Raw genomic sequence first — 25431 nt, 5'->3', positions numbered from 1 at the left:
ATAAGGTCGAGAGGCCAGGGACAGGGGCGGGGGTGCCAAGGTCGAGGGGATAGGGCCAGGGTGGGATAAGGTCGAGTGGACAGGGGGAGGGGGCAAGGTCGAGGGACCAGGGGGTGGGACAAGGTCGAGGGACCAGGGGGGTGCCAAGGTCGAGGGCCATGGGGGACAAGGTCGAGGGGCCAAGGTCGAGGGCCCAGGGTCGAAGGGCCAAGGTCGAAGGCCCAGTGTCGAGGGGCCAGGGTCGAGGGCCAGGGTTAGGTGGGGGTAGCAAGGTCGAGGGGCCCTTTGGGTGAGAGCGCCCTTCGTTTCAGCATCGTCATGAGGCTATAGATAGAGAGAGAGAGATAGAGAGAGAGAGAGAGAGAGAGAGAGAGAGAGAGAGAGAGAGAGAGAGAGAGAGAGAGAGAGACTCCAAACAATCTGTAGTCGAAGAAGAGGAGAAGGAAGAGGGAAGTAAGAAGGAAAATGAGGAAGAGGAGGAATGGGCGAAGGGAGGGGAAGACGAGCCAGAGGAGGAGTAGGAGGAGGAAGGAAATAAGGAGGAAAATGAGGATGGGGGAAAAGGAGGAGGAAAAAAGGGAAGAGAAGGAGTGGGCGAAGTAAGGGGGAGAGGAGAAGGAGGAAGAGGAGGAGTGGGCGAAGGAAGGGAGAGAGGACTGGGGGAGGAGGAGGAGGGAAGTGAGGAGGAAGGAAGGGAGAGAAGGAAGGGAGAGAGGACGAGTGGGAGGAATAGAGAAGGAGGAAGAGGAGGAGTGGGCGAAGGAAGGGAGAGAGGACGAGTGGGAGGAGGAGGAGGATGAAGATGAGAAAGAGGAGTGGTAAGAGAGAGAAAGAGAGTCTTGACCATGCTCACATACTACGTCATACTCACATGGTGGGTCCATGCTCACATACTGCCTCATGCTCTCACTAACGTTTCCTCCATGCTCACACGCTCCTCATGCTCACAGTATCATTATGCTCACATTATCCACTTGCTCACAGCATTCTCATGCTCACAGTATCATTATGCTCACAGCATTCTCATGGTCACATACTCCCTCATGCTCACAGTATCCCTATGCTCACGTACTCCCTCATGCTCATAGTATCCTTATGCTCACAGCATTCTCATGGTCACATACTCCCTCATGCTCACAGTATCCCTCTGCTCACGTACTCCCTCATGCTCATAGTATCCTTATGCTCACAGCATTCTCATGCTCAAAGCATTCTCATGGCCACATACTCTCTCATGCTCACAGTATCCCTATGCTTACGTACTCCCTCATGCTCATAGTATCCTTCTGTTCACTTCCTTTTGTCCATGCTCACACACACAGCGAAACAAACCGCCTCCCTTAGCTACCTTTTCCTCCATTCGGGCCAAGCGGCCTGCGAGGGACGCCACAGACTTCTGCACTGCCTCGATGCTGGCCTGCACGCCCGCAGCCTGCACGCCCTTGGCCTGCACGCCCGTGGCCTGCACGCCCGTGGCCTGCGGTCCGGCCTGCCACAGTGCCTGTAAGGGGTTGGAAGGGGGGGGAAATAGTATAACTATTCTTATTGTCTCTTACTATTCCTTGTCCTGTTTCTTCTTCAATCTATGTTTTTTGTTTCATTTATTTATTTATCTGTTCAATTGGTTTTTATTCGTTATTTATTGATTTATTTATTGATTGACTCGTTTATTCATTAATTTTTATTTATTCATTTGTTTATTTATGTATTTATCTATTTACTTACTTATTGTAGTCCCTGACGGCACAGCAAAGAAAAAAATAATAATAAGTCATATTTCTGGTTAGGTTGGGTTATCTGAGGTAGGTTAAACTAGGTTAGATTAAGTTAGGTTAGGTCAAGTAAGGTCAGATTAAGACTCCTACGTGTTTCTATCTCTCCCTCTCTCCCTCTGTCTCTCTCTCTCTCTCTCTCTCTCTCTCTCTCTCTCTCTCTCTCTCTCTCTCTCTCTCTCTCTCTCGCCTCCTTTCCTGCTGCCTCGTGGTAATGGGTTTGAATTGGACAATTTTAGACATAAAAAGAAAAAAGGCAAAAACTGGTTTATCGATAGAGTGAACGCTGCAGGTGATAAGGGACATGGAACTGCCTAGCGTAGGCCTTATGGTCTCTTGCAGTCTCCTCTATTTCTTATTTTCTTCTGTTCTGTTCTCCTCCTTCTTCCCGCCTCCTCCTCCTCCTCGTTATGGTCTCTTGCATTCTCCTTCATTACCATGTTCTTACGTACTCTTTTCCTCCTTCTTCCCTCCTCTTCCTCCTCCTCCCCCTCCTCTTCCTCCTCCCCTCCTCTTCTTCCTCCTCCTCCTCCTCGTTATGGTCTCTTGCGTCTTCTTCATTACCATGTTCTTACGTACTCTTTTCCTTCCTCCCTCCTCTTCCTCCTCCTCCCCTCCTCTTCCCCCTCTTCCCCCTCCTCCCCCGGTGCCACCAGAAAGGCTGCCAAGTACCGGAACGCGGTCCGACACCGAGAATGAACCGGATCAGCGATACCAAACAGAAACCGGAAGAAACCCGGATGACAAGTCTCGGATCCTCGCGGCGCGCGGGCGGGCGAGCGGCGACCAAATAGGCGGACGTGGGCGGCGCGGGGGGCGAGGTAGGCGGGCGAAGGAGGGGGGATTCCATCTGGGAGGGACGGGGATGGGGGGATGGGTCGGGAACTTGCTGACCGGGGAGGATGCAAGAGATGGAGAGGGATTAAAATGAACATCTAGAAGGTCGTGGTTCTAACACGACAGTTAGGGGGTTGGGGAGACAAGGGTGTGTGGGGGGGTTATTTATGGACTCTGATTAGGGATGCAGGTCCTTCAGGGACGCAGGAACTCGGGTCCTGACCCTATTCTCCAGGGTGACTTAGATGAATACGAGTGTCATAATTGTGGTAAAAGTTAAGTCTGCTTACGAGGGGACGAAGATAGTAAAGCTGCCTACGGCCTTGATAACTCATTCAGGTCGGGTTTATTGGTCCCCCCGCTCGCGCATTATGAGGTCATAGACAAGAGGTTGCTTTGCCGAGACTCTGGTGGCCTGAAGCCCAGGAACAATATGGCCGCCGCGACATGCGTTTTCTCTCTCTCTCTCTCTCTCCTCTCTCTCTCTCTCTCTCTCTCTCTCTCTCTCTCTCTCTCTCTCTCTCTCTCTCCTCTTTCTCTCTTTTTTTTTTTTTTTTAATGAGGGCAATTCCAACTCAAATTTTTGGATCAGGGGGGAAGGGGGAGGGGGGAAGAAGAATTCTAATAATTTTTAGATCCTTGCTCAGTTTCTAAATGAAACACGATGTTGTATAAGAACAGTGATCCTCAATGATGTATTTACCAGTTTATTTACTCATTAATTTACCTATTTATTCATAGTCGTCACTAGAAAAAAAACATATCTTTCATTATTTATATTTATTACGACGCCAGATAACCTTCAATCAATCAATCCATCAATCATTATTCATATTTATTTTAGAATACATATTATGAACTGTGAGAACCAACACCGTGTGAGATCGAAACCTTTATTGGTACGACGTTTCGCTTGTTACAGCTTTTTCAAGTACAGACATATGGCAAACACTCTGAGTACATATAGGCCGACGGGGAAGGAACTGGGAGAGGTTATTAGGAAGGGGTGGGTGGTAGGTGGAGGGGTGGAGGGGGGTGTGAAAGGGGACGGGTGGGACTTGGTGACCTATCCCAGTTCCTTCCCCGTCGGCCTATATGTACTCAGAGTGTTTCCCATATGTCTGTACTTGAAAAGGCTTTAACAAGCGAAACGTCGTGCCAATAAAGGTTTCGATCTCACACGGTGTTCATTCTCACAGTCTTGTCGGCTTTTGCCTTTGTGTTTCATATTATGAACTGTAAAGATGGCGGCACACCAGGCTAACATGCTACTGGCTTTTGCTACTTGCTTTTGAGTAGAAACGACTTCGGTTACAATATTCTAGATTTCCATGAAAACATCTCGACAATGTGTGTCTAGTATTCGTGTTCTAAATTTAACATCTCTTACTTCGTCATTCAGCTTCTCACTAGATGACGCGAGAGTAATTTGACTTTTGAAAAATTTGAAGAAAAAAAAATCGTAACCTAAGTCGTTTTTACTCGAACCAAATAGCAAAACCAAGTAGCATGCTAGCGAGATATGCCTAGTGTGCCGACAGCTTAACTGTATTACAAACGATGTAAAGTGAGGATTACACGCCAGCTGGTTTGAGGCCAGATGGCTCGATTGACAGCACCAATTAGAAAAACGACTACGACACCATCTCCCCAGCATCCCGTTTTCTTTGACTTGCCCACCAGGAGGAGGGTATTTGCCTCCCTAGTGCGGGTACGTAAACCTACCGGGCGGGGGTGGGTACGTGACCACCCCCACCGAAAACCACTGTTTTATATAAAAAAAAGGAGGGGATTTCGTTATATATAAAAATATCCGTCTTTTTTTTTTTTTTTAATATTACCGACGTTACTATTAATTTCCTGTATTAATATGTGGAGTTTCAAAATACTCAGAATTGCAAATGTGAGACTGGCAAAAATCTATAAAAATAACTCCAGGACTTCGAGGAAAACAAAGCCTTATGACATAGGTACATAGAGTCTGTTTTAGAATACGATGACGTAGGGGATGGCGTGATTGCTCAACAAGACACTTCAACTGACTTCTCTCCATTGGGAGTTTCTGCAATTGGGAAGTTTCCAATATTCGCAACACGCATTGGAAAATTTCGAATTATGGGGATTCCCGAAAAGAGAGAACTCTATACGAAATATACACAGGCATGCATACACACACACACACACACACACACACACACATATATATATATACATATATATATATATATATATACATACACATACATGCATGTGATTACACATATATTCATAGGGGATATATACGAATATGAATGAATATATAGAAATATATACATGGATAGGCACACACATATACAGTACATATACAGCAACATGCATACAGTACATATGTATGCATGAATACATTTAAATATGCATACAGAAATATGTACATGTATACATACATGTATTGATGCATACACTTAAATATACATGTATACATACATATATAGATATATACATGTATGCATACATATATAGATATATACATGCATACATTACATATATACATACATGCATACACAGTCAATGTATATAATTGAGCACTACAGTATTTTCAGTTCTTAAAAGTATTCCTAATGTTCTCAAATTTTCTAATAACAGTTCTTACTTGAGGGGGGTGAACAACTACCAGCTCTCTGAGAAAAGAACTATTGTGAAGAACAGAGAACATTAAGATGAACAAGTGTCATGTAGTGTTCAATTCAGTGCGCATAAGAGAGAACATGTTCTCGTTGTTTTTGAACAAGTTGAACAAACATGGAGACAAAACACACACATACACAATCATCCTCTAGGCCCTGTTCACACTAGCGGTTTGAACCGCGCGGAAACCGCGGCGGTACCGCACAGTCAAGGGAAAACTGCGCAGTTGTGTGTGAACGCCTCCATTTATTGTAACTGAACCGCCTTGGTTCAAACCGCGGCGGTTGAAACCGCTCGTGTGAACAGACCTAAGACATAAGTTATTTCCACAGAGATGAACGTCACCTACCTGATATCCCCAGTTCCCCCCGGGGGAGACTTGTGTATCCTCCCCAGGGGCAAGGTGGCGACCCAGAGAGGCTGTGTTTCGGTCAGAGTCTATGGCGGAGGCGGCGAGGGAGTGTGCAAGGCACGCCCCGAGGAGGAGAAGTCTCCAGAAACTCTCCCCCATCAGAAGGGGGTTACCGACTTCTTGTGAGAGGGTCTCGGGAGGACGTGAGAGTCTCTGGCCTCTCGTGAGAGGGTCTTCGCACTCACGTGAAAACGTGGAAATATCCGACTTCTCGTGAGAGGGTCCTCGCGCTCACGGGAAAACGTGAGATTTTCCAGCTTCTCGTGAGAGGGTCTTCACGTTCACGGGAGAACGTGAGGGTCTTTGGCCTCTCGTGAGAGTGTCTTCACGTTCACGTGAGAACGTGGAAATATCCGACTTCTCGTGAGAGGGTCTTCGTGGGTCTGGGAGCGTCGTGAGAATCTCCGACCTCTCGTGAGAGCACGTTCACGGGGAAACGTGAGAGTCTCCGACCTCTCGTGAGACTGTCTTCACGCTCACGGGAAAACGTGAGAATCTCCGACTTCTTGTAAGAGGGTCTTCGTGGGTTTGGGAGCGTCGTGAGAGGCGCTCGGGAGATCGGGAGAGTCTGTGGCTGCCTCGTGAGTGAGTCGTCAGGCACACTGCTTGAGGACGAACTTGGGGCAGAGCCACCGGATGTCGGGCTAGTGGGCAACAACAACGAAGCTTCTGTTCTTCCCTTCGGAGTCCTCGGGAAGAATCGCCTCCTCCTCCTCCTCCTCCTCCTCCTCCTCCTCCTCCTCCTCCTCCTTCTCCTCCTCCTCCTCATCATCATTATCATCCTCATCCTCCTCCTCATATTCATCCTCCTCCTCATCTTCCTCCACCTCTTCCTCCTCCTACTCATCATCATCATCCTACTCATCATCCTCCTCCTCCTCCTCCTCCTCCTTCTACTTCTCCTCCTCCTACTCCTCCTATTCATCATCCTCTTCCTCCTCCTCCTACTATCATCCTCTTCCTCCTCCTCCGCATCCTCTTCCTCATGCTCCTACTCCTCCTCCTCCTTCTCCACCTACTCATCATTCTCTTCCTCCTCCTCCCCCTACTCATCCTCTTCCTCCTCCTCCTCCTACTCATCATCATCCTACTCATCATCCTCATACTCATCCTCATCCTACTCCTCCTACCCTCCTCCTCTTCCTCCTCCTCCTACTCATCCTCCTCTTCCTCCTCCTCCTCCTCCTACTCCTACTCCTGTTCCTCCTCCTACTCATCCTCCTCTTCATCCTCCTCTTCCTCCTCCTCCTCCTCCTCCTACTCCTACTCATCCTCCTTTTCCTCCTCCTCCTACTCATCCTCCTCTTCCTCTTCCTACTCATCCTCTTCTTCCTCTTCCTACTCATCCTCCTCTTCCTTGTCCTCCTCCTACTCATCATCCTCTTCTCCTTCTCCTACTCATCATCCTCTTCTTCCTCCTCCTACTCCTCTTCCTCCTCCTCCTACTCATCATCCTCTTCCTCCTCCTCCTCCACTCCTCCTCCTCTTCCTCCTCCCTTCCTCCTCCTCCTCCTCTTACTCCTCCTCGTCTTCCTCCTCCTCCTACTCATCCTCCTCTTCCTCCGCCTCCTCCTCCTCCTACTCGTCATCCTCCTCCTACTCATTATCCTCTTCCTCCTCCTCCTTCTACTCCTCCTCCTCCTCTTCCAACTCATCATCCTCTTCCTCCCTCCTACTCATCATCATCTTCCTCCTCCTCTTCCTCCTCCTCCTCCTCTTCCTCCTACTCCTCCTACTCATCATCCTCTTCCTCCTCCTCCTCCTCCTCCTACTCCTCCTACTCCTCATTCCTCTTCCTCCTCCTACATCCTCTTCCTCCTCCTCCCACTCCTCCTCCTCCTCCACCTACTCCTCTTCTTCCTCCTCCTCCTCCTCCTCCTCCTACTCATCATCATCCTCCTCCTCCTACTCATCATCCTCTTCCTCCTCCTCCTCCTCCTCCTCCTCTTCCGCCACCTCCTCCTCCTACTCATCATCCACCTCCTCCTACTCCTCTTCCTCCTCCTCCTACTCATCATCCTCTTCCTCCTCCTACTCCTACTCATCATCATCATCCTCTTCCTCCTCCTCCTCTTCCTCCTCCTACTCCTACTCCTCCTCCTCCTCTTCCTCCACCTCCTACTCATCATCCTCTTCTTCCTCCTCCTCTTCCTCTTCCTCCTCCTCCTCTTCCTCCTCCTCCTACTCATCATTATCCTCCTCTTCCTCCTCCTCCTCCTCCTCTTCCTGCACCTCCTCCTCTACTCATCATTCTCTTGCTCCTCCTACTTCCCACTCATCTTCTTCTTCCTCCTCCTCATACTCCTACTCCTCCTACTCATCATCCTCTTCCTCCTCCTCATCCTCTTCCTCCTCCTCCCACTCCTCCTCCTCCTCCACCTACTCATCATTCTCTTCCTCCTCCTTTCTTCTTCCTCCTCCTCCTCCTTCCCACCACCTCCGTTCTTCCTCCTCTGCCTTCCTTCCACCTCCTTTCTTCCTCTTTTATTTTCCCTCTCCTCCTTCTCCTTTCTCCTACCTCTCTTCTTCCTCTTCCTTCCTCTCTAATTCCTTCTTCCTCTTCCTCTCCTTCCTTCCTTCTCTCTTCTTCCTTCCTCTGTACTTCCTTCTGCTTCATTCCTTTTTCCTTCTCTCTTCCTCCGTACTTTGTACTTTTCTCTCTTTTTCCCCCATTTTCTCCCTTCTATCCTTCCTTTCTCTTTTTTCCTCTCTCTCTCTCCTCCTCTCTCTCTCCTCTCTCTCTCTCTCTCTCTCTCTCTCTCTCTCTCTCTCTCTCTCTCTCTCTCTCTCTCTCTCTCTCTCTCTCTCTCTCTCTCTCTCGCTCGCTCTCTCTCTCTCTCGCTCTCTCTCCCTTCCTCCCTCCCTCCCTCTCTCCCTCCCTCTCTCCCCTCCTTCCTTCTCCCCCCTCTATCTCCCTCCCTCTCCTCTCTTTCTCTCTGCGTAGACAGAGAAACATAAATATCCCACTTTTTCCTCGTCCACTAAATTATGAAACGTGATCAATCACAGCGAACTTTTTGTTCGGTCTGTGGTCAGCCCTTAACTTCATTAGATGTGTCGACCGCCAGGGGAGGGGGGGGGCGTATCCCCACTCCCCAATTGGAATTAATAAAATCACCTGACGACGAGTACAAGAAATACATCGGACCCAACATACAAGCCGATTATGGCGCGCTGTTCATATTTACGCATATATATTTTACTATTCATATATATTTTTGATAAGATATATTTTTGATAGAATATTTATTAATAATATATTCCAGCCAGGATATATTTTATGAATTACTTATGGTTTGGATGCCGCCAGGCGATTTTATTCACGCGAGGTAAAATCTCTTCGGATTATGATTTGCTGTTGAATGGACTTCTGTTACATATTTGACATGATCCATCTCCAGTTCTTCCTCCTCTTCCTCCTCATTCTCCTCCTCCTCCTCTTCCTCCTCCTCTTCTTCCTCCTCCTCCTCATGCTCCTTCCCTTACTCCATCCCATTCTCCTCTTCCTCCTCTTTTCATTCATTTATTTTCCTGTTCCTCCTCCTCCTACTCATTCCTCCCCCTCCTCCTCCTCTTCCTCCTCCTCCTCTTCCTCCTCCTCCCCTTCCTCCTCCTCCTCTTCCTCCTCCTCCTCTTCCTCTTCCTCCTTTTCCTCTTCCTCCTCCTCCTCTTCCTCCTCATCATTCTCCTCCCCTTCCTCAGTCCCATTCTCCTCTTCCTCTTCTTTTCATTCAATAATTTTCCTGTTCCTCCTCCTCCTCCTCCTTCTCCTTCTCATTCCCATCCCCCAACCCATTATCATTCTTCTCCTCTTCCTTCTTCCCATTCTTCTTCTTCTCTTCCTCTTCCTTTCACTCATTCTTCTTCTCCTCGTCCTCCTCCTCCCCCTTTCCTCTTCCTTCTTCCCATTCTCTTCCTCTTCCTTTCACTCATTCTTCTTCTCCTCGTTCTCCTCCTCCTCCCTTTCCTCTTCCTACTCTTTCTTCTCCTCCTACTCATCTCCTCTTCTTCTTGTCTTATAGGATACATTGTTTCCTCCATCCTTCCTCCTCCTCCTTCCTCCTTCTCCTCCTCCTCCCCATCCTTCATAATCCCCCTCCTTCTCCTCCTGCCTTCTCTTCCTTCTCTCCTGCCTTCTCTTCCTCCTCCCCATCCCTCATAATCCTCTTCCTTATCTTCCTGCCTTCTCCTCCTCCTCCTCCTCCTCCTCCTCCTCCTCCTCCCTATCCAATCGCCATATATTCACTCAATCCAAATTCAACTCAACTCTGGGGTGGGAGGCTGGATTGATGTAGGATAGATGGGTTGATAAAGAACGTATGTGTGTGTGTGTGTGTGTGTGTGTGTGTGTGTGTGTGTGTGTGGGTGGGTGGGTGATTCACCTTGGTCTTTGGATCACGTGTTGGACTCGTGATCGACAGCTATTTCCCTCCCGGAAGAGAGCTCAGAGCTCGTATGACCGATCTATGGGTAATGCTATACACACACACCCCAACTCCCCGCCCACGAGAGTTAGAGTAACGACTCGAAGCACAGCGATACTGAAATAATTTGAGCCCTGGGCAAGATTCGAACCAGGTACTGCCGGCACCGCCGTACTGACAATATGGGACTCTACCAACCGCGCATGTACGTGTTAACCTATTAGCATTTACCTATTTGCGATTTACAGGAAAGCAGTAAGCAACATTCGTGGGGTCCCGTCTTCCACTCTCCAATGTACCATACCCAGTCTCAGAGTGACGCGTGCCTGCGTAAAACGGCTACACACGTATACGTTGTCTAGAAAGGATGGCCCTTCACGTTGTCTCGCCTTTAAGCGCGCGAGTCAGCATCAAACTTTGGACAGAACTGACGTGTCAGCCAGGACGCGGTCGTCAAATAGACAGCTTCCGACGGATTAAGACGATTTCCGGACCGATTTCTCGGGGAGGACCGAAACCGAAATACAGTTTCTATCTCTCTCTCTCTCTCTCTCTCTCTCTTTCTCTCTCTCTCTCTCTCTCTCTCTCTCTCTCTCTCTCTCTCTCTCTCTATATATATCTATCTATCTCTCTTCCCATCCCTATCCTTCTCTCTCTCTATCCCTCTCTCTCGCTCTCTCTTCCTATCCCTACCTCCCTTTTTCTCTCTATCTATCTATCTATCTCTCGCCCCTTTCTCTCTTCCTACCCCTATCCCTCTCTCTCCCTATCCCTCTCTCTCTTTCTCTCCCTCTCTTCCTATCCCTATCCCCCCTTTCTCTCTCTCTCTCTCTCCCTCCCTCTCCCTCTCCCTCTCTCACCCCCCTTCTCTCCCCCTCTCGATATATATATATATATATATATATATATATATATATATGTATATATATATATATTTCTCTCCCTCTCCCCCACAAAAACTCTCACCCCTCTCTCTCTCTCTCTCTCTCTCTCTCTCTCTCTCTCTCTCTCTCTCTCTCTCTCTCTCTCTCTCTCTCTCTCTCTCTCTCTCTCTCCCTCTCTCTCTCTCTCTCTCTCTCTCTCTCCCTCCCCGAATGCTACCACGATACGTTTTTATTTTTTGTCCTGATATTAGATATAATCACCAATTCTAATTATTCCCGATAATGTACCAAAAAATACCAAAAGCGAGTAGCATGCTAGCGAAAAGTGCCTAGCGTGCCACCACATTTACTGTAGGACAGCGCGTTAGTCTGGTGCCTCTTGTCTCCCTTGAAAGATATCCGCAGCCCCCGGTTACCCGCCAACGGCCACCGACACTCCTTGTGTACGCATGTGTGTGTATACGTCCTGCATGTACGTACATAAACGCACACTAAATATATACGCTCGTTAATGATATACTAACCAGCTCTCTTCAAACTACTGTCACTAACAAGCAGAGTATACAATACACAAAGGCAAAATAATCCAAACAATGACTAGGCATTTTATAGTGCAAATATTATAGTCACCCATTAATTAGGATGATGCACAACCATTTTCTCTAATCAGTTGCATCTTTTATTATTTTTTAATTTTTTTGCATATATGTTCAATTGAAAATATTATTTTTTCTAAGTTGTTAACATTTAGATGGACTTAGATTTATATTTAGATGAACAAATGGCAAGGTGGCGCACAGAAAAAAATGTATAAACACGCTCTGTTCCTCTCATCGATCACACACATCAGTGATTGAAAGCTTGCGAGATCAGAACAGATATTTCCGGAAATGAGATTAATTACAAAACATCTAATTATCACGTGGACATTATCCTTTGCAATTTTGAAAATATTGCTATATTTATTGAGAAAATATTAGATTTATTTTCTTTCTAAAACTAGAGTCGTTTCAAAGTCATGGCAAACCATTGGGTAATACTAATCGACGGTGTAGTGGTACCGTTCTCGACTGCTAATTCATGGATCCGAGTTCAAGTCCCGGCCAAGGATAAAAAAGTCTCAGTATCGTTGCACTGCTAGTCGGTACTCCAACTCTGGTGGGCAAGAGGTTGTGTGTGTAAGGTCACAGTATTACACATAGATCGGGTCCTATATAACCTCTGAGCTCTCATCCGGCAGGGTAATACCCGTCGATCAAGAGTCCAGCACGTGATCCAAGACCGTGGTGAATCACGCACACACGCATATACAATGTATACACATACGAATATGCACATTCACACATTTGTAACCTCGCAATATCTTCTGTTTCCATAAAGATTCATTCATGAACGATGATTTGTGGCACATGAGCGAAATGCTCTGGGAGAATGGATATCACGTAGTACCGTGTCTGTACCTCCCATTTCTCAAATTATTTCGTGTCTGTTTCACACGTGATGACAAAGCAGAGAGGGAGAGGGCCGTGAATAGGGAACTCTGAAGTACATGTCAGGAACCTGGGCCAAAGGGCTTATGCTCGTGGGGCACCAACCAAATCTGAGGCTCAGAGGGGACTTTTGCCTTCCTGCCTCTGCTGCCTGCGCCTTTGGCACTGTTCACACTAGCGGTTTCAACCGCGGCGGTTCGATGACAGTGTAAGTAAGTGGAGGCGTTCACACATAACCGCGCTGTTTTTCATTGACCATGAGGGACCGCCGCGGTTTCCGCGCGGTTCGAACCGCTAGTGTGAACAGGGCCTGAGAGGTGTGAAATCTGTAGGAGGCTTCTTGGCCCTGGATCTGTGACCCAATCGGAGCAGCTATGGACCAAATGATCCCCAGAGGGGGTCCTAGGGGCGTGTAATACAATTCATCTGTATTCATACATACGTGCACATACACATATATACATACGTGCACATACACTCACACATACACACACATACACACGTGCATATACACTCACACACATACATATACATACTTGCACATACACTCACACATACACACACATATACATACGTGCACATACACTCACACATACACACACATATATACGTGCGCACAGACACACACACACACACACACACACACACACACACACACACACACACACACACAATCACTGACATGACCCCCTACCTCTTCCCCCTCTCGGTCGTAGTATACACACAATCATCATTGTGTGGACACCGCCACCTAGTACCCCCTCTCCCTCCCTTTATGCACATGATGTACTCAGTCTACTCCTAAGATAAGCAAAAATTGTATATTGTCAGTGTATTTCTGTATTATCACTTTTACTCGATAAACAGATTATCAATATTGTTATTGATATAATTATTATTATTACTATTAGTTATCATCATTATTATTATTATTATATTATTATTATTATCATTATCATTATAATTATTACTTTTATTATCATTATTATCATTGATATTATTATCATTACTATTATTATTATTATTATTATTATTATTATGATGATGATTACTGGGTATTGTTATTTATTATTATCATTATAATTATCATTTGGGCCTTTTCACCCAGAATTCACCTCTGGGCCTCTGGCACCCATACCGTTGGCCTGAGTGGGGTCAAATTGGACTCCACGGCAGCCCTGGATTTTGGGTCATGTTTACCTTGCTGTGCACTTTGAGCGACTCTCTCCCTGTGGGGCAAGTTTGGACCAAATCGGTCACCTTCGAATTTTCGGCTAAATATTTTTTGGATTTTGGGTCATTTTGGTCACTTGCTCGGATTTACCCGCCATCTGAGCCACAGGTCGAGGGCGGCTAGGGCTGCCGTGGAGTGCAATTTGACACCACTCAGGCCAACGGTATGGGTGCCAGAGGCCCAAAGGTGATTACTGGGTGAAAAGGCCCAAATTTGGAGGGGTGCCACTGCCACGCCCTTGGACTCAGGCTGCTCATGTTTACCTTGCTGTGCACTTTGAGCGACTCTCTCCCTGTGGGGCAAGTTTGGACCAAATCGGTCACCTTCGAATTTTCGGCTAAATATCCTTTGATATTTTTTGGATTTTGGGTCATTTTGGTCACTTGCTCCGATTTACCCGCCATCTCACCCATGGGTTGAGGGCGGCTAGGGCTGCCGTGGAGTGCAATTTGACAGCACTCAGGCCAACGGTATGGGTGCCAGAGGCCCAAAGGTGTAGATCACGATTTCGACCTACGTATATTAGGATCCCATAAAATGTTCCCAGATTTAGGAACTTTCCAGGTATAGGAACTTTGCAGATTAGGAAACTTCCCTGACTTAGGAAACTTTCCCGACTAAGGGAACTTTCCAGATATACGAAATTTTTCTTCCGAATATTGGAAATTTTCCGAATTTTGGAAACTCCGAATAGAGAGAGAGTTTCTGTGTTTGCAATTGGGAAGAAGACATCCACACGGGAACGTCAGTCGTGTTTACCAAAGGCGCAAAGGGAGGGACTGGGTGCTTATTATGACGATGATGCAAATGAATACTAAATCAAGCAATGAATATTATATATTATGATAATATAGATTGTTAACGGGACAGTCGTTATCGGCCAAGGCCTTGTTCATTACGTCTAGGGTAGGAAGAGATAAGTTTAATATATATCGTCATGTTTTGCTTTTGCCTCTGTTCCTGTCGGCTTCTTCGTAGTCCATAAGACATTTTATGCCAAAAAACGCTTCACAAATGTTAATAAAACCGTCTGACGGTAATTACCTTCATTCCTCAACCATCACACACACACACACACACACACACACACACACACACACACACACACACACACACACACACACACACACACACACACACACACACACACACACACACGTGTTGCGAGTATTCATGAAACAGAATTCGGATGCATTTAGTCGTGGTTGTCTGCTTTCCTGTTGACTAAGTCATTTAATATCGTATGTATTTATGTATATATGCAAGGATGTATTATTGTATCGTATGTCAGTGTGTGTATGTTTGTATATGTGGGCATACAATGTACTTAGTATCTAGGTATGTATGTTTGTGTTCTGTATGCACTTATGTATGTATGAATGTACGTATGTGTGTAATGTAAGTCAGTCTGTGTGTACTTAAGTTGTGTGTAACTTATGTAATATATGTATGTACGTATGTATGTATGTATGCATATATGTATGTATGTATGCATGTATTCATGTATGTATGTATGCATGTTTATATATGCATGTACGTCACCTCTGCCAGAGCATGAGTTGTTCCCTGCGAACAACAACAACAACAGCGATCACCTCCTCCTCCTCCTCCTCCTCCTCTGCCTCCTTCTCTTCCCCTCTCCCTCCTTCTCCTCCTCTTCCTTCCCTCTCTTCATCCTTTTCCTCCTCTTTTTCCTCCTTTTTCTCCTCTTTCTCCTCCTCTTCCTCTTCCTTCTCTTCCTCCTCTCCTTCCTCCTCTTCCTCCTCCTTCCTCCTCTTCCTCTCCTCCTCCTCTCCTTCCTCCTCCTCCTCCTCCCTCCTCCTCCTCCTCCTCTTCAGCACACGTATTCCCTTCAGATTTTACTCAATATGCAGATGACGACGTCGCTCTGGGGGTCCTTATGGTAATGGCCGAGCCTGTAGCAATTTATCTGATCATTCCAGATACATTTTTGTACGTTTTCTTATCCTCCAAAGTAGCTCATGCTAATGTAGGCTTTAGTGGCTGTGATCGGGCTACCGAGGGGGTGGGAGGGGGAGGGGGAGGGGAGGGGGAGGGGGAGGGGGGGCTGATGCATATGCGGACGATGTGGAGAACCATCCGCCAGCCTAAGGCAGTAAACTCGGGAAGTACAAGATTCCCTTCATTGGCCGCTTTCAGCTTTCTGCTACGGTTGCAAGAGAGAGAGAGAAAGAGAGAGAGAGAGAGAAAGAAAGAGAGAGAGAGGGGGGGAGGGAGAGAGAAAGGGAATTATGGGGAAGAAATGAAAAGGAAATTATTTGTTTTAAAATGTGGTAGAGTTTTGGTTAGGATGCAAACACATACACACACAGTTTTCTTTATCCGCATGTTCCACACACACACACACACACACACACACACACACACACACACACACACACACACACACACACACACACACACACGATGGCGCAGTTGGTAGAGTTCCCGGCCGCCACTACGCGGTCCGGGTTCGAATCCCGCCCATGGCTGAAGCAATTTCAGTATCGCTGCACTGCGAGTCGTTACTCCAACTCTCGTGGGTGTGGGTGTGCGTTCAAGGTCACGGTATTACCCATAGATTGGTCATATATGAGCTCTGAGCTCTCTTTCGGGAAGGAAATAGCTGTCGATCACGATTCCAACACATGATCCAAGACCATGGTGAAACACACACACACACACACACACATCGTGTGGAAGGTGCGATGTATTTTCGAAATAAAGGCAAACAAAGATTGAATAGATAAGTACATACATAAATGATTAAGTAAATAAATTATTCCTGCAGATTTTCAAAAAAATTCACAGGGAATTACCGACAACAACACGGACATATATATCAGAAAAAGATACAAAGAAAGAAAACGAAATATACAAATGGAACTTAATCAAGTGGTCCAGCCGGGAATTTGGAGTTTTTTTTCAGATTTGGCCGTAAAACTGCTCGTTTTACGTATTCGGCAAATTACCCCAATTCACGAGAAAAGGATCTTTTTTTTTTACAACGTCTTGCTTCACAGAGGTTTATATATTAATGTTATGTGGTTTACAGATAGATTTCCACACGTGGCGCAATTTATATTTTTTGTTTTGGTGAATACAATAAGGTTTTATGACGTCAGCGGGGGTACACTCTGGTTGGGATTGGTTGAGATTATCTTCAGGTCAGAGGCCACCATTCGATTGCATGAATATGTTGTTGTTTGCCACTGAGGAGGAGAGGGAAGAAGGCAAAGAAGAAGAAAAAGAAAGAGAAAAAGACAAGAAGAAAATGGAGAAGAATAAAAAAGAGGAAAAGTAAAAAGAGGAAGAAGAGGAGTAAGAAGAAGAAGAACAAGCAGAAGAGGAAAATGAAGAGGAGGAAGAAAAGTAAGAAGAGGAAGAAGCACAGGAAGACGAAAAAGAAAGGAGGAAGAGAAGAAGACAGAAGAAGAAAAGTGAGGGGATGAAGAAAAAAGTAGAAAGAAGATGAAGAAGAAAAGAAGAGGAGGAGGAAAAGTAAGAAGAAAGAAGAAGGATAAATGAGGAAAAGAGGGAGGCGAATAAGAGAAAGAAGAGAAAAAAAGAATAAAAGAAAACAGGAAGAGGAAAGAAAAAAGGAAAATTAGAAGAAAAGGAAAAAATAAGGAAGAAAAGAACAATAACAAAAAGAAAAAAAAACGAGAATAAGAAGAAACAGAAGAAAAAAGAAGAGGTGGAGAAGGAGGACAAAACCCCGAGAAACCAAAGAATTTAAAATTCTCCGCCTTCAGCGCGCAGGAAGTTTGAGACAAAAAGTTAAGTAATTTCACTTACTTGAGAACAGAGAAGTATCTACGATCTGCTTCAAAAAGAATCATTTCTGTACTACAAAATTACAAGACGTGAATATGATACTTTAGGTACAGTTTCTATAAGAAGTGAGAAATTCTTTTTTTATTTGTAATTATATAGTAATATCTCCTTTACATACATTCTTTTGATATCAGTCCGTGTCTGTACTACGAGGTGACTAGGCATGACATCATTTGCAATATGAATGTATGCACGTTCAACTCATCAGCCTAAGACGGACCCTGTTAGGCCCTCAAAGATGACTAACTAGTGCTGTGGTCTACCATATGAGACACCACAAAGCCTCATTGTGGAAACACGTGCAGTACCAGCATCGGCCAGCCATGACTAACCTGCACGTCGGCCAGCCACGTGATATGAACACTGGATTAATTGAGGGACGCATACCCTCTGTCTTCGTGAGTCACCGGCGTCAAACGTTTTGCCTCCGACTTCCCACGCATCACACTTGACCTCACGCCAATTAGGAGCACGGGTCATGACCTTCCCGTGTATATAAAGGATGGACCAACGCCAAAGATGCAGATCGCCTGGGGACACGATTTGAAACACAGTCGTCACCTCTTTCGCCGTCTCGTCCCCTCCCCTTTTCTCGCTCTTAGAATCACATAACATTGTCGCCCAAATTCATTGCTAAATAAAACCAACTCTCCATCAGAGTTTTGCCTTCAACCAGCCTAACATTTGGCTGCCCAACGTTTGAGTCCCCCGATCCCCAGCTCTGCCGCTCGACTACCACCAGATCGGCAACCGTCGCTCAACTGCCAGATCGACTGCCGCCACGTGTCTGCCAGATCGTCTGCCGCCGTGATTGCCAATTCTAGCGGGTCTGCCGTCGCTGACTGCCAGGTCATCTGTCAACTGCCAGTTTGACTCCCTACACTCGCCCACCACAGGTATCTGTCGTCAATTGTCTGCCAGATCGACTCTCACCACGTGTCTCCCAGATCGACTGCCGCCACATGTCTGTCAGATCGAATACCGTCATTTGTCTGCCAGATCGCCTGCAACCGTGAATGCCAGTTCACCTACTAGGTCTGCCGTCTGCCAGCTCGCCTGCCCAACAGCTCCACTACAGTCGCTGCCTACCAGGTCTCCCGACTGCCAATTGGACTGCCTACACTCTCGCCTACCACAGGTATCTGCCGCTGCCAGATCAACTGCCGCCAATGGTCTGCCAGATCGCCTGCCGCTGCTGTCAACCAGCACGACTGCCAGTTTGACTACCTACACTCTCGCCTACCACAGGTATGTGCCGTTGCTCGTCTGCCAAATCGACTGCCGCTGACTGCTGCCACTTGTCTGCCAGATCGTCTTTCACCACTGCCCACCAGCACAACTGCCGTCGATGCCTGTCTTGCCTGTCGACTGCCAGTTTCACTGTCTACATTCTCGCCGCCACCGCTCCTATATCATTTAGCAGAGCTGTGAGCATCCTCACATTCACCCACCCACACGCTCAACGAAGGTCACAAGGTCCCGCACCTCGACTCCGGTAAAGCTAATGACTAGCAACCTCAACTGTTAAGTCCACGACGTTCTGGGTGACCTAACGCCCCTATCCTCTAACCACGACCATTCTCAAGTGTCTATCTTTTCAGGGAGATGTTGCAACCACGCTCCAATGCCACCATGCGACGTGATCCCAGGACGCGTTCCAGATACGAGATCCCCTGATCAGCCTCCCGAGATGCACCAACCTCTTCGACGTCATCCACGACGTACAGGACAACTCCGCTCCCACGGGGTTAGCGGAGTGCCCTGAAGTTTGCTGCCCTGTGGCAAACGGACCGCCACTTGCTGCTACTGCAGTCTGAAGGCCAGCTCTACCCACACCTTCAAGTTCCAGCCCAGTCGTGAGGACAACTCCTTTGACGATTTCTTGTCGAGGTTCCATACGACTTCACGTCCAGCCTCGACTTCCGTGAGGGCGTGTTAGGAGTAGTCCTCACTCCCGGTCCTCACTCCCGTCCTCACCTCTTCTCTGGCCGTCCCACGACCTTACTGACCCACAAGTGGTCCCATGGGACCCGCTCGTGCACCCTCAGCCGCATGGCCCTCACAAAGACCCTTTGAAGAAACGCACGTGCAGCTCAGCAGCCTAATACAGACCCTGTTAGGTCCCCAAAGATGATTAATCAGTGTCTGGGTCTACCACGTGAGACACCACAAAGCCTCCTTGAGGAAATACGTGCAGTGCCAGTGTTGACATCTCGTATTAAACGTAGCTGCACACACGCACACATATGCTGCAACGTGGTAGTCTCGATGACAGTGAGCGACACCCGTTGGACGACAATAGATTCTCAACATCTCGGATCAAGCCCTCTACCTTGAACAATGACCCTCGCTGCATCTCAAGTCAAGCCCTCTACTTTGGACAATGGCCTCCCTGCATCTCGGATCAGCACCTGCACGCTATCGGCCGGCACCTCAACCGACACGACCCAGCCTTCCAAAATTTCCTTCAACTTATATGGCAACAGCTACCTTATTCCATGATTGACAACCTTTGTAAACATGTACATAGAATATATTTCTGGCAACCCTCCGTGTTTTTGCTGGGAGCTTGTTTTGTATTTTGTAAATTAATACCAAGAACTCCGCCCGAGTTTCTTTCACCACCAATTGCAGATGTAGTACTCAACCTACACCAGCATCAGCCAGCCATGACTAACCTTCACCTCGGCCAGTCACATGATATGAACACTGGATTCATTGACGATTGCATACCCTCTGTCTTCGTGAGTCACCGGCGTCACGCCTTTTGCCTCCGACTTCCCACGCATCACACTTGACCTCACACCAATTAGGAGCACGGATCATGGCAGTCTGGTCAGGGAAGGAGGAAAGCTACTAGAAATCATGCTGGCATGGAACACAAGGCAAGATGAATTGAAGAAACAAGGCCTGCAGGACAAAGAGATTGCCAATGTGGCAGTAAACCGGCGAAAAAAACAAGGACCTGGAGAAGCTGAAAAGAATGGGGGGACACACAAATTGAGAACACCTATAACTGGAGGTTTGCTATGCTCGAGAGATGTTACTTTCCCTGCCGAAATCAACCACTCAAAGTAAACATTATGAACACAAATTCTGGTCTTGCTGTCCTTGATGTACATTATCGTTTGTCTCTAGTAAATCTAATGTCAATAATATTGGGATTTCTTACTATATTCCAGATCTTTACCAATAATGTGAGGCAATCTTCACTGAAAACTCTTTTTTTAGAAAGTGCAAACGTCTTGTGATTCGTATTTTCTCGTTCATACTGACCATCTTCATATTCTAAAGGAGGTATATCAAAAAGATGGCTTGGGGCTCAGCCAAGGTTGAGGCTGTGGGAGAGAGTTGTTCCCTGGGCACTGAGAGGTACATGAGAAGAGCCTGGACCCAAGGGCGCGGTCATGGGGCTTAGCCAAATTTGAGGGTCTTTGTTGATATGACCCTTCGCGTCTAAGGAGCCCTTACCTTTGGCCTGGGTGGTCTCCAAGTGATATCCGTAGTAGACCTCGTGACCCTCGACCTATGGGTCAGAGGGTGACCCAGTCGGAGCAAGTGACCAGAACAACCTAAAAAAATTCCAAAGGGATTTTGAGGAAAATCGTCAGGTCTGCCGATTTGGCCGAAACTTGTCCCAGGGTGAGAGAGTTGTTCCCTGGGCACTGAGAGGTACATGAGAAGAGCCTGGACCCAAGGGCGCGGTCATGGGGACGAGCCAAATTTAACCCCTTCCATACGGTGCCGCATACGTAGGCGGCATGAGGAGTAAGTGGATACGCGAGGCTGCCATATCGGCGTCTTGATTATATTTATTGTAGTTGCCCCTGCGTAATGCCATTCTCTCTAAACCAGTGGTTCCCAAACTTTTTTCTGTCATTTCCCCCTGCACCCAGGTCAACTATCCAGATTTCCCCCCTTCATGTGTAGCAGGGAAAGAGTAGTTGAAATACACTGTGACTATTTACTAATTTATTTTTCAAATGAACAAATATACTGATAAACAGGCATTCTCTCTCAGACATGAGAAAATCCATCAGAGATTTTTTTTAGTAGGTAGTGTAATTATTTCCCCCTGGTAGCTTCAAATTTCCCTCTGCTCTAAACTGTCTTAATCACATTTTCTATGGTTATCAATATTCACGGGTGAAAGAGAAAACGATCGATAAAAGCGGTGACTATACTTTATGATGCGAGTATTATTACGACACTCCCTCCCTCTGGAGTAAGTTTGGGCCAAATCTGAGATATGACGGTTTTTCTCCAAATCCGTGGGTTAACCCCTTTGGTAATTTTGAGGGTCATTTTGGCCACTTGTCCCGATGGGGTAAACACCTCAGCTACAGGTCGAGGGCCACCAAGGCTCTTGCGGATCGCACTTACTGCTTACGCTAAAAGTATGGGCGCCAAAAGGCGGAAATGAGAGGGGAAAATTACACACAAATTTGGCTGGTCGCCACAACCTCGCCCTTGGGTCCAGGTTCCCCACGTCTACCTCGCTGTGCCCTGTGGACGACTCTCTCCCTCTGGAGTAAGTTTGGGCCAAATCGGAGACATGTCTCCGATTTGGCCCAAACTTACTCCAGAGGGAGAGAGTCGTCCACAGGGCACAGCGAGGTAGACGTGGGGAACCTGGACCCAAGGGCGAGGTTGTGGCGACCAGCCAAATTTGTGTGTAATTTTCCCCTCTCATTTCCGCCTGTTGGCGCCCGTACTTTTAGCCTGAGCAGTATGTAAGTGCGATCCGCAAGAGCCCTGGTGGCCCTCGACCTGTAGCTGAGGTGGTGACCCAATCGGGACAAGTGGCCAAAATGACCCTCAAAATTACCAAAGGGGTTAACCCACGGATTTGGACAAAAACCGTCATGTCTCCGATTTGGCCCAAACTTACTCCAGAGGGAGAGAGTCGTCCACAGGGCACAGCGAGGTAGACGTGGGGAACCTGGACCCAAGGGCGAGGTTGTGGCGACCAGCCAAATTTGTGTGTAATTTTCCCCTCTCATTTCCGCCTGTTGGCGCCCGTACTTTTAGCCTGAGCAGTATCTAAGTGCGATCCGCAAGAGCCCTGGTGGCCCTCGACCTGTAGCTGAGGTGGTGGCCCAATCGGGACAAGTGGCCAAAATGACCCTCAAAATTACCAAAGGGGTTAACCCACGGATTTGGACAAAAAACGTCATGTCTCCGATTTGGCCCAAACTTACTCCAGAGGGAGAGAGTCGTCCACAGGGCACAGCGAGGTAGACGTGGTGAACCTGGACCCAAGGACGAGGTTGTGGCGACCAGCCATTTTGGTGTAATTTTCCCCTCTCATTTCCGCTTGTTGGCGCCCGTACTTTTAGCCTGAGCAGTATCTAAGTGCGACCCGCAAGAGCCCTGGTGGCCCTCGACCTGTAGCTGAGGTGGTGACCCAATCGGGACAAGTGGCCAAAATGACCCTCAAAATTACCAAAGGGGTTAACCCACGGATTTGGACAAAAACCGTCATGTCTCCGATTTGGCCCAAACTTACTCCAGAGGGAGAGAGTCGTCCACAGGGCACAGCGAGGTAGACGTGGGGAACCTGGACCCAAGGGCGAGGTTGTGGCGACCAGCCAAATTTGTGTAATTTTCCCCTCTCATTTCCGCTTGTTGGCGCCCGTACTTTTAGCCTGAGCAGTATCTAAGTGCGACCCGCAAGAGCCCTGGTGGCCCTCGACCTGTAGCTGAGGTGGTGGCCCAATCGGGACAAGTGGCCAAAATGACCCTCAAAATTACCAAAGGGGTTAACCCACGGATTTGGACAAAAACCGTCATGTCTCCGATTTGGCCCAAACTTACTCCAGAGGGAGAGAGTCGTCCACAGGGCACAGCGAGGTAGACGTGGGGAACCTGGACCCAAGGGCGAGGTTGTGGCGACCAGCCAAATTTGTGTGTAATTTTCCCCTCTCATTTCCGCTTGTTGGCGCCCGTACTTTTAGCCTGAGCAGTATCTAAGTGCGACCCGCAAGAGCCCTGGTGGCCCTCGACCTGTAGCTGAGGTGGTGGCCCAATCGGGACAAGTGGCCAAAATGACCCACGGATTTGGACAAAAACCGTCATGTCTCCGATTTGGCCCAAACTTACTCCAGAGGGAGAGAGTCGTCCACAGGGCACAGCGAGGTAGACGTGGGGAACCTGGACCCAAGGGCGAGGTTGTGGCGACCAGCCAAATTTGTGTGTAATTAACACCTCTCATTTCCGCTTGTTGGCGCCCGTACTTTTAGCCTGAGCAGTATCTAAGTGCGACCCGCAAGAGCCCTGGTGGCCCTCGACCTGTAGCTGAGGTGGTGGCCCAATCGGGACAAGTGGCCAAAATGACCCTCAAAATTACCAAAGGGTTTGGACAAAAACCGTCATGTCTCCGATTTGGCCCAAACTTACTCCAGAGGGAGAGAGTCGTCCACAGGGCACAGCGAGGTAGACGTGGGGAACCTGGACCCAAGGGCGAGGTTGTGGCGACCAGCCAAATTTGTGTAATTTTCCCCTCTCATTTCCGCTTGTTGGCGCCCGTACTTTTAGCCTGAGCAGTATCTAAGTGCGACCCGCAAGAGCCCTGGTGGCCCTCGACCTGTAGCTGAGGTGGTGGCCCAATCGGGACAAGTGGCCAAAATGACCCTCAAAATTACCAAAGGGGTTAACCCACGGATTTGGACAAAAACCGTCATGTCTCCGATTTGACCCAAACTTACTCCAGAGGGAGAAAGTCGTCCACAGGGCACAGCGAGGTAGACGTGGGGAATCTGGACCCAAGGGCGAGGTTGTGGCGACCAGCCAAATTTATTTGTGTAATTTCCCCCTCTCATTTCCGCTTGTTGGCGCCCGTACTTTTAGCCTGAGCAGTATCTAAGTGCGATCCGCAAGAGCCCTGGTGGCCCTCGACCTGTAGCTGAGGTGGTGGCCCAATCGGGACAAGTGGCCAAAATGACCCTCAAAATTACCAAAGGGGTTAACCCACGGATTTGGACAAAAACCGTCATGTCTCCGATTTGGCCCAAACTTACTCCAGAGGGAGAGAGTCGTCCACAGGGCACAGCGAGGTAGACGTGGGGAACCTGGACCCAAGGGCGAGGTTGTGGCGACCAGCCAAATTTGTGTGTAATTTTCCCCTCTCATTTCCGCTTGTTGGCGCCCGTACTTTTAGCCTGAGCAGTATCTAAGTGCGATCCGCAAGAGCCCTGGTGGCCCTCGACCTGTAGCTGAGGTGGTGGCCCAATCGGGACAAGTGGCCAAAATGACCCTCAAAATTACCAAAGGGGTTAACCCACGGATTTGGTCAAAAACCGTCATGTCTCCGATTTGGCCCAAACTTACTCCAGAGGGAGAGAGTCGTCCACAGGGCACAGCGAGGTAGACGTGGGGAACCTGGACCCAAGGGCGAGGTTGTGGCGACCAGCCAAATTTGTGTAATTTTCCCCTCTCATTTCCGCTTGTTGGCGCCCGTACTTTTAGCCTGAGCAGTATCTAAGTGCGATCCGCAAGAGCCCTGGTGGCCCTCGACCTGTAGCTGAGGTGGTGGCCCAATCGGGACAAGTGGCCAAAATGACCCTCAAAATTACCAAAGGGGTTAACCCACGGATTTGGACAAAAACCGTCATGTCTCCGATTTGGCCCAAACTTACTCCAGAGGGAGGGAGTCGTCCAGATGGGTCAGATGGTCACCCAATCGGAGCAAGTGACCAGAAAACCTCAAAAAATTCCAAAGGGGTTAACCCATGAATTTTGAGGAAAATCGTCAGGTCTGCCGATTTGGCCGAAACTTGTTCCAGGGGGGAGAGAGTTGTTCCATGGGCACTGAGAGGTACATCAGAAGAGCCTGGACCCAAGGGCGCAGTCATGGGGCCGAGCCAAAGTTGAGGCTC

The 25431-nt window shown here is 47.9% G+C and overlaps 1 protein-coding gene across 1 annotated transcript in view; it reads right to left on the bottom strand.

The window, feature by feature from the left end:
• The window catches only part of LOC143020611 (uncharacterized), a 21366-nt gene extending 15055 nt beyond the window's left edge, over positions 1 to 6311 (bottom strand). Inside the window, exons 1-2 of the mRNA XM_076177050.1 lie at positions 5623 to 6311; positions 1349 to 1501 (exon numbers count right to left, since the gene is read on the bottom strand). Of these exons, the coding sequence (XP_076033165.1) occupies positions 1349 to 1501; positions 5623 to 5784 (315 nt within the window). The 5' untranslated portion in view covers positions 5785 to 6311. The remainder of the gene's footprint in view (positions 1 to 1348; positions 1502 to 5622) is intronic.
• Positions 6312 to 25431: the final 19120 nt, after the last annotated feature.

This window comes from Oratosquilla oratoria, chromosome 40 (genome assembly GCF_046742065.1).
Source record: "Oratosquilla oratoria isolate Oo_2021 chromosome 40, ASM4674206v1, whole genome shotgun sequence".
Lineage (NCBI taxonomy): Eukaryota > Metazoa > Arthropoda > Malacostraca > Stomatopoda > Squillidae > Oratosquilla > Oratosquilla oratoria.
This window is presented reverse-complemented; position numbering and strand designations above follow the sequence as displayed.